The 10,167-nt window shown below is 34.8% G+C and overlaps 1 protein-coding gene across 7 annotated transcripts in view; it reads right to left on the minus strand.

Moving 5' to 3' along the window:
• Positions 1 to 4,533: 4,533 nt before the first annotated feature.
• LOC108977262 (homeotic protein ocelliless) overlaps positions 4,534 to 10,167 on the minus strand; it is a 166,930-nt gene continuing 161,296 nt past the window's right edge. For all 7 annotated transcript variants that reach the window (XM_018946872.1, XM_018946876.1, XM_018946870.1 and 4 more), the window contains one exon: positions 4,534 to 5,727. In XM_018946872.1, coding sequence (XP_018802417.1) covers positions 4,540 to 5,727 — 1,188 coding nt within the window. In that variant the 3' untranslated portion in view covers positions 4,534 to 4,539. The remainder of the gene's footprint in view (positions 5,728 to 10,167) is intronic.

Raw genomic sequence — 10,167 nt, forward strand, 5'->3', positions numbered from 1 at the left:
AATTAAAATAATATTGAATTTAGCACACAAAACTTCGTTTCTTTTTGTTTTCAAGTATAAAAAAAATTAAAATGCTGAAGAAAAATTTACATTTAAAGAAATTAAAAAATTTAGATTATCAATAAAATAATTAAATTAAAAAAAATCAAATTTCGCACACAAACCTTTCGAAATTTAAAAACATACCGCTTATTACTTAATATACGGAAAACAAAGTAAAACGCTGAAAATAAAATATGAACATCAAAAGCGAAACCAAAACAATAAAAAACAATAATAAATCGCTGGTAACTGCCATTTACAACAAATATGTAGCTTTATGCGCCAACAACAACACAATGACTTTTGCTATAAAACAAAAACACAATGCTTTAATGATGATAAATGGCGAATCGCGCGCATTTTTCTACGCCAGCACAAATACGAAATTTATAAAGTTTTTTTTTTGTTTTTTTTATTTTTATTTTTTTTTTTTGAATACTGCTGCATATTAAACGCGTATTTCACGCGAATTTCGTGCGTATTTGTGTATTAACTGGAAAAAAACGCAAAAAGTATTATTTTTAAGAATGCAAACTTGCGAAAAACTTAAGCGCATTAAAGCGCAACAACAACGCAGCTATGCGTTAACACAGCAGCACAACACAATACAAAGCAAAAACGTAAAATTTGCGGAAATAAAACTTTTATTTTATTATTCATAGTTTGCAATCGCCTAACAGTAATATATAACTGTATATGTATGTATGTATATACACTAACAAATATAAAAGCCATTTTTTGTTGTTTTCAATACACATTACATTATATTTATTTATTTGCTTTCAATTATATGTATATAATTTTTTTTTGTTGTCTTTTAATTTAATTGTTAAAGTAATAATAATTACAAGTGGTTTTATTATTTGTACACAGATTAAACAACTTATTAGTTAGCTAGTTATATATGTATAGGTTGTTGTTTTTTTTCCTTTGCTTTTGCTTTTTATTTACTTCAATTACATTTACTGTTAATGACAGCTTTAATTATGCATACGCTTTACAACTTAATGCGCTAACTAATTATTTCGCTTTTATATATATATATATTTTTTTTTTTAACTTATTTAATTATTTTTTTTATTATTAATTGTTATTTGTTATTATTATTATTTAATTTTATTTATTTATAATTTATTATTATTTAATTATTTATAATTTTTTATAATTATTTTATTCGATTTAATTTTATTTAAATTTTTTTTTTTTTTTGATATTTACAAATTAATTTAATTTTGCAATTTTGCTTATTTGCAACAATTAATTTAATAACTTAGCTGTCTAAATAAAATTAACTAGCGGCTAACTTTTCAACTTTGCTTTCTGATATAACGGTCCATAACCAGCTTGTCGGTCAATCTCTCAAGCAACCAGCGCCATATAAATGCCTTTGCTTTGCTTCTAGTAGCCTAAATAGATTTTTTTCTTTTTGTTTTTGTAATTTATTTTTAATAATTTACATGCTCCATTTTTATATTTCAATTATATATCATTTACACACACTGCTAAGGAGATTCTCTTATAAAATAGTTCGTTTTTTCTTTCTTTTCTTCGTTAAATATGCAAAATCTGAATTTTTGATATGAAATATTTTCGTTATTAGTTAGACTTTATACAATATTGTTGTTGTTCTTTTTTGTAATATATTTTTTATTTTATTTTATTTTTGTTTACGCTTATATTATTATTATATTTTACAATGCATAGTAATTGTGGGACGGGTAGAGGGGTGTTTCGGAGTGCTGACTTAAATATACAATTTGTGTTTGCAACTTACCGACTAAATTATGCTAATTTAAAATAAAATGCAGCAAATAATGGATTTTACAACTAAATCAAAACTCATTTTTTGAATTAATTTCAGTGGCAGGGTGTTTGATGTGGTGGCAGCATGCTAAATATGATTTTTTTAAATTTGATTCGAGAAGGTTGCGGGAACGGAAAATGTTGAAAAATAAATTTTGCGCAAATTTTGTTTCTCTTTTGGTTGAAAAAGTGCAAAATACGTATTTAATGTGTATGTCTCTGCTCAGGCAGCATTAAAGAAAGACATAAATAAATAATTAGAATAACAAAAAAAAAAACAAATTTTTAAGCAAGTGGCAAAGTAAAAATATTCTTAAAGGGGGAACGTAATATTTGAATTGTGTAAAAAAATAGTTTTTCCGCAATTTTATGGCAAAAAATGTGCATAAAAAAGGGTTTGAGGTGTGTTGCATTAAAAAAAAAAAAAACATAATAATAATAAACAATTTTTTAAGCAAGAAACTAAATCAAAATATATGGTTTTCAGTTTTAATTTATTTTAAGTTTCATTAAAAAATTTTGTATTTTATTTTTAATGACTTAAACCTTTAACATATATATATAAAATAAAGAAACAAAGTTTGTAGTGCTTTGAATTATTAAATTAATTAAAGAACTATTAAATTCGAATCATTTACCGTTATGATTTCCACTACCCTGGGAGTATTGTTTAGGTTCACAAAACACTTAAAACTTGATAACTAGAGTTGCCGAAGCAAATTTGGAAAATTAAGCAATACCTTTTATTAATAAACTCATAAATTAACATTTAAACAATATAAAAAATTTCAAAATAAATGTTTTCAAAGAATTTTTAGAAGACTAAAAGCAAAAATTTCCAAATCTTTTTAGAGTCAAGTTCCAAAGTAAAAAAATTTTAAGCAATTTTTTGAAGTGCAATTCGAAAATAAGAGATTTTGAAACAATATCTTTGCAGAGTATTTCGAAAACAACAGTTTTTGAAAAAAAATTTGAAGTGAATTTCGAAAACAAAAAGTTTTGAAAAAATGTATTTCGAAAACAAAATACTCTTAGCCAATTTCAGAAGTGTAGTTCGAATTCAAGAGTTTTCGAAAACAAAACGTTTTGAAAAAATTTTTGCAGTTTATTTCGAAAATAACAAGTTTTGAAAAAATGTATTTCGAAAACAAAATATTTTTAGAAAGTTTCAGAAATGTAGTTCGAAAGCAAAATGTTTTGAAACAATTTTTTTGCAGTGTTTTTCGAAAACAAAAAGTTTTGAAAAAAGCTTTTTGCAGTATAGCTCCGAAACAAAACAAAAAATTGCAGTGTAGTTCAAAAACAAACGATTTTGAAACTATTTTTTGTCAGCGCTTTCGAAAACAAAAGTTTTTGAACATTTTTTTTAAGTATATTTCGAAAAAAAAAGTTTTTGTAAAAACTTTCTGGAGTGTAGTCCGAAAACAAAAGGTTTTGACAAAAAAAGTGTTGTGCGAAAACAAAAGATTTCAAAAAATATTTTGAAGCGCAGTTCGAAAACAAAAGATTAAAAAAAAATATTTTTAGTCTGACAAACAAAAAGCCATAATTCCTCATCACCAATTATTGACTTAATATTATTGATAAACACTTCAATAAACAAATTGGGCAACTCTCAAGCGCATTACGGTATATTTGAGTACATTACTTACGTTACATTTTTCGTTTAAAGTTTTTTTGTTGTAGTTCTGTACAAACACACACATACATACACACATTAACTATAATTAAAGAGATTTTTGAAATTTTTGTTCCTAATTTATCACTCAATATTTCGTTGATACTGGCTGCAACTGCTTTTGCCTTCACACCTTGCTTTTTTCTCTTAATGAGCTTCGTCTTGACAGCGATAACTCCGCTCTACACTCTCTCTTTCACTCACTTAAACACTTTCACTCTGTCCTGTCTATTTCACCTCACTCGCTCTCACCCAGCGCACTGAACATTTCCGTACTGTTTTCCAACATTGTCACTAACGGATATGTCTCTCGAGTGTTCCCAACTCCAAGCTCACGCAAACTCATCCGTTGATTCATAGAAATGCGACGGCGGCGCTGGTGGCGGCAGCAAAGACGCTCCTGCTGCACCCACCGCCGACGGCAAATGCAAGAGCGGCAGCGGCGGCGGGGCACTTGTCATTATTGTTGTTGCGGTTAGCGGAGTTGTTGCCGGTGGCGGTGTGCTGCCTGGCGACAGCTTGATGGCCAACTGTTGTGGCTGCTGGTGATGATGTTGCTGATACTGATGTTGATATTGATTGGACAACTGTTGTTGTTGCTGTTGGTGCTGCTGATGCGGCTGCTGTGTGCTCGCATAGTGTTGCTGCAAGTTACTGCGATTGTTGACATTGACGCCGTTGCTACTGCTGCCACTACCACCGCCATAGTGTGGCAGCATTGCGTAATCTTCGTTGCCATCGTGCAGGCCATAAGTGCCACGCCCACCGACGCCGATGTAGTTATTGCCTCCGCCACCGCTGAAATGTTTGATGCCCTCACCATATATGCCGCCACCACCACCACCACCACTTGCACCGCTGCCACCACAATTACTACTGCTGCTCCCGCTACCCATTAAAGAAGCGTTGATGCTGCTACCAACGCCTCCACCACTGCCCACACTACCGCTGCCACTGCCGCTGCCGCTAGCAGCGCTATTGTTGCTATTGCTGTTGCAATATTGCATCAGCAGATTCTACACCATGTTCACGTACTTGTCTTGTGGCGACATGTAGTCCAGGCTGTTCTGCGAGAAGGCCTGCGCCGACACGGTGCCGGTGAACGAGGGACTAGGTGAGAGGCCGAAATTCGAGGCGCTGTAGCCTGTGTGGCCCATATTGTAGTTGACCTGATTCTGATTGCTGAAATATTCCATTTGCGAGTAGTAACTCGGCGCCTGTGCATAGTTGTTGGGATATTGTTGATATTGGTTATGCCAGAAATTGTACGAATCATGATTCGGCATGTACGCCGAATGGGCGGCCGAGTGATGCGCTGACTGTGCGCTTTGTGCGGCATGTGCTGCAGCGGCGGCCGATTGTGGTGACATGGGTGTGATGGGCGGTGATGGTGTTGTGATGCTCGAGCTCGAATCCATCGGTGTTATATTGCCACCGGGTTGCACCAAACGTGGATTCGTCGCTGCCGCAGTGCCATAGATGCTGTGATGATGTATGGCACTGCTGCTGATGTCGCCACCGCCATCCTTCAATGTGTCGTAGGTGGAACGCAATGAGCCGTCATTGCCGACCGGACCGCCAGGGTAGCCGGCGCTGATGTGTTCCTTCTTGCAGACAATGCTGACGGGACTCACGGAGGTGGCGGGTGTGGGCAACAGTGGTGAGGAGTTTTGATGCGCAGCCACTGAGGCGTTCAGTGAATTCACTGTGGCCACAGATGGGCCGGACGCTAGGGAATTGATGCCACCACCGGCGGACATGTGATGCGGATGTGTTGAGTGTGCGTGCGACGAAACGGCCGAACCGGAGGTGGGCGTTACCGCTGAGCCAGAGGCGGATGCGTTTAGGAAGGAACTGTGATGGGATTTTATAGACTGTGCGACGGCGGCGGCGGCAGCGGCTGCTGCTGCTGATGAACCGCCGGCATTGTTCGGATTATTCGCATTGCCTCCTGCGCCCGAGGAGTTGCCAGATTTATTGCCGCCACTGCCGCCGGACGTGGAATGCGATGAGTGTGAACTCGATTTGTTGGCATTGGATGAGCTGGAATTGTTGTTGCTGCTATTGCCGTTATTCGATGTGTTGCGCGATGTAGAGCAGGAGCCGGAGCCGGAGCTGACATTCTTCGAACTGTTAAGGCTGTTGGATTGCTGTTGCTGCTGCAGTTGTTGGCGACATTTGGCGCGCCGATTTTTAAACCAAACCTGGTAGAGAAGAGAGCAAAATGAAATGTTAAAAAGTTAGCTTACAAATAATTTATGAAGAATTTAATTAAATTCTGCAAGTTTTATTTTATTTTATTTTAAAGTAATATTTTTCACAATTTTTGTGGGAGTTGAACTTGGAAAATAGTTATCAAAAAAATCTTATTGTTAAATTTTCGAAAAAAAATAATTACTGCTAAATTTCGAAAACAGTTTTAAATAGTTTCTGCAAATTTTAATAAAATAATGTTAACAATTTTCAAAATTTTTTGCAATTTTTGTTTAAGTTGTGTTTCGAAAATAGTTTTCAATATTTTTTTAGTTTGTTTTATATTAAAATAATATTTTTACATGTTTTTAGTATTTAAAAAAACAATCCAACACTTTCGAAAAAGCTTTTGAATATTTTTGAAAAGTATTTTTTACATTAATTTAATATTTTTATTTTCTTGAACTATTGTTGAGCTGAATTACGAAAATAGTTGCCAAAATTTTCTGTACGTTTTAATTTTTTTTTTTGTATTTCAAAACAATACTTTTTAATATTAAAAAACAAAATTCCAAAATTTTCAAAAAAGTTTTTGAGTCTTTTTTGCAAATGTTGGCGCTGGATTTCGAAAAAAGTTTCCAATTTTTAAACAAGTTTTTACAAAATTTCAAAAACGGTTTTAAATATTTTCTACAAATTTTAATTAACTTTATTTTAAAATAATATGTTTTTAAACAAATTTTGATACAACATTTTGAAAACTGTTTTGGAGTTTTTCTGCTAAACTGTTTAATTTTGTTTTGAAAAAATATTTTAAATCTTTCAAAATTTTTACTCGCTTAATGTGCGCTCACACGCAACTAAAATAATTAAAATCCACAAAATGTCAATTTAATGATTTCCATTGCCGCATTTCGCTGACAAAAGCAAAGAACAGTAACGCAAAAACAAAAAATCAAAACTTGAAAGCAAATTACAGTTATGCAATTGTACAATTCAATTTCATTGTTGATTAAATGATTTCAAAAGTGACTACTTTCAAGTAAACGAAGCTAAACGCAAATTTAACTTCGGAAATATGGCTGAGAGTAACGGCGAACACAGAAGGGTGCCACCCTCACACACACACACACACTCACGCACGCATTGAAAGCAGCGAATACGAAGCCCTTTATAAAAAGTGAAATCAAAATCAATGCATTACACTTGACAATGGCACGCCAAACTCAAAGAAAACTGTAATATAATTCGCATTTCAACGTTTCGCCTTTGTCAGCGGTGTTCAGTGGGTGAGGGGAGTGGGTGGGGGAGTCGGTGGAATAGTGAATGGTGACGCTGCTGATGAGATGTGAGCAATTTGCGAGCCTTTTTACTGTATAACGGAGTTGTTGTTTTTGTTGTTGCTGATACCACTGTGATTGTTGTTGTTTCTGTCACTCGCGTTGTTGTTGTTGCACTTTAAACAAATTTTATGCGGCAACAATGCATAAAAATGTGCTGTGGTGGGGCGTTAAGAGGGTAATGAAATTTGATACGCCTTGTTTAATGCATTTTTCCTACTCCCCTCCGCATATACTACACGTACAACGGTAATCTTGCGGCAAACACACACACACACAATGTCAAATAAAACGCCCTCAATTATTTTACCGATTTCAATGAAATGCACGAGTGAACACGACTCGATAAAAAGTTCCGTTGAGGGGGTGAAGTGGACTGTGGTGGGTTGTGGTGTGAGGTGAGAGTAGAGTTAAAGTAACGATTGGTGATCCTGTGGCAAGCACACTGCCAGCCAGCAAGTGTTAACTTCACAAGGCCGGGTGTTAATGTACATATAAATGTTTGTGTGTGGGTGTATGTATGGCTTAGGGAATGCTTGAGTGTTGGTTAGTGTAAGCGCTGCACTCATTTCCTTCCTCAAGTAGCGGTTGCTGGGTGGGAGTGCTTGATAAATTCGGTTGTTTCCCAATGCTAACCATTAGCAGGCGTCAATAAATGTGTGTTTGAGCGTGTGTGCGTGACTATTTTGACTATTTTTAGTATGTGTGTGTGTGAATATTTGTGAGAAAGTGTGTGCCTTGGCGTTGTAAAGTAGACCAAAATCACTGAAATAATATTGTTAAACGAATATGGTCGTTCACACACATACATATAAATATATTTTTATACACATACATATGTACATGCATATAGTACAATCAAGCAAGCTGAAAACACAGCTGAGTGCTTCACCAAGAGTATTTCAAGCGCTGGCCCTGTTTAAGCGCTCATTTATTCATGATATGCGTATATGCCTAAGTATATACATACATATGTATATATCTCTAAGTATATACATACATATGTATGTATATGCTTTGGCGATGAATGCTTGCGAACTGAGCGTGTGGTCAGACGACAACAGCGGCAGCGTCGAAATCAGTTATAAGGACACTTTTCTCTACGGCTTTTATACCCAGAGCCACCAGCCCTGTTCTGCTATCTGTTCTTCTGCGAACAGTCTCTCATTTATCGAGATCTTGCTCTGAAATTTTGCACACATTATTTTCCCCCCAAAAAGCTATTTATTTGTTGAAACCATCGACTTCGGACAACTATGTCATATAGCTGCAATACAAACTGACTGATAAAACTCAAGTTCTTATATGGAAAAGTTTAATACTTGACCAGATATCTCCACGAAATTTGGCACAGATTATTATCTAACAAAAATGTTATAAACACCGAAGAAATCATTTGAATCGGACCACTATAGCATGTAGCTGCCATACAAACTGATCGCTCAAAATCAAGCCCTCATATGGAAAACTTTTTTATTTGACGAGATATTTTCACGAAATACAGCACAGGTTGTCTTCTAAGATAACGCTAGCAACTCCCGAGAATTTGTTCTGATCGGACTACTATATCATATAGCTGTCATACAAATAATTTACCCATCAAAATCAAGATAATGATCTCTTTTCATATTTTTATGCTAAAAGGAGTGCAACTTTGTAGGTTATTATAGCAACATTTGCCTGTTTTTTCCCCTCCACAGAGTTTATTTTGAAGCTTCTGCGTCAACTCGCCTTTAGCATAACAAATAAGGATAAGTGAATGCCGCCGCCTGCCGACTGTTACCGAAGTTAATGGGATGTTGAGGCAGCAAGTCGAGAGGGTGCAAATGTGTGTGGGTGGGTGGGGTGTGCGCACTCAACAATATAATCGAGTCAATTTTCTTAAGCATGCGCTCAACCAAACACCCACACGCACACATATGTGAATATAGACATACACTTGCTGCGTTGGTGGGCACATTTTTATCCTTTAGCCGTGAGCTGATTGAATAACTTCATCAATGGGCTGCGAACAAGTTGGTGTTTGGCGTTTGTCGGCTTGTTTGCTCGCTTGCTTGTTTATTTGTTTGTGTTGCGGCGTGGTGCGGCATACACACGCGCGTGACTTTTTGCACTTGCTCTTGGCACTGCTGCGGCCAGCGGCGCCGGCGTTGCAATCAAAACACTTTTTATGTGCCTTCTTCACTAGAGTGCCGTTATAATTTATTCATTAATGCCATTTCCGTTTGGTTGACGGTCCCTGCTGTTTGCTGCTTAACACTTGACGCCGAGGAGAGTGCCCACCACATTGTTGTGTTGTTGTTGGCTTTTCGTCCTTTTTTATTATAGTTGCGTTAACACTAACAACAATGCCACTCGCACTAAATAAATAAACATAGTGGCAACAAAGTGTTGTGCACACTCCACACACATTTTCGACACTCTGCGGTAGCTAATGGACAGATATATGTATATATGTATGTATGTATGAGAGTATGTGTGTAGAATGTACATATAGTACATAAGTGTTAAGCAATGCAAAGTGCTCCTGCATTTTGATACATTTTTGGATGTGATTGGGTGTTTGGAAATGCTAATTGGTGTGGGAAAATGACACGATGATGCGTTGTTGATTTAATTTTCTTGTATTTTGCAAAGTGTTGTTGTTATTATTTTTAAATAAAATGAGATTTTTTTAATTAAAATAAAATTAATTTTTTAGAGCAGCTTGAAAATGAAATACTTCTAAATTGGAGTTAAATAGATTATTGAGTTAACTTTTAGTAATGCTTTATGGCTTCCCTTTTATAAAAATCTCTAATCTCAGAACAGCTTTGAACTTCTAATTCTTATTTTCGTAAACATTTTTTGTCACAAAAAAATTAAATTCTTACTTAAATAAATATTTTTTCTCAAAAAAATCAGAAATTTAAAGTCTCACAGTAAATCTTATTTAGGAATTTGGTTTTAATATTTATTTTTTGTAATTTTTCTTTTAACTGGAAATATTTTTTGAAAATCCAAATTAATGAAATTTTGTACACGTAATTTTTTATAGAAAAAATACAATTTTTAAAATTTCATTGTATACAAAAAATAAAATTTTTATGTTCTTCCAATATTTAATCATTG

The sequence above is a fragment of the Bactrocera latifrons genome, unplaced genomic scaffold (assembly GCF_001853355.1).
Source record: "Bactrocera latifrons isolate USDA-ARS-PBARC rearing strain unplaced genomic scaffold, ASM185335v1 scaffold_86, whole genome shotgun sequence".
Taxonomy (NCBI): Eukaryota; Metazoa; Arthropoda; class Insecta; order Diptera; family Tephritidae; genus Bactrocera; species Bactrocera latifrons.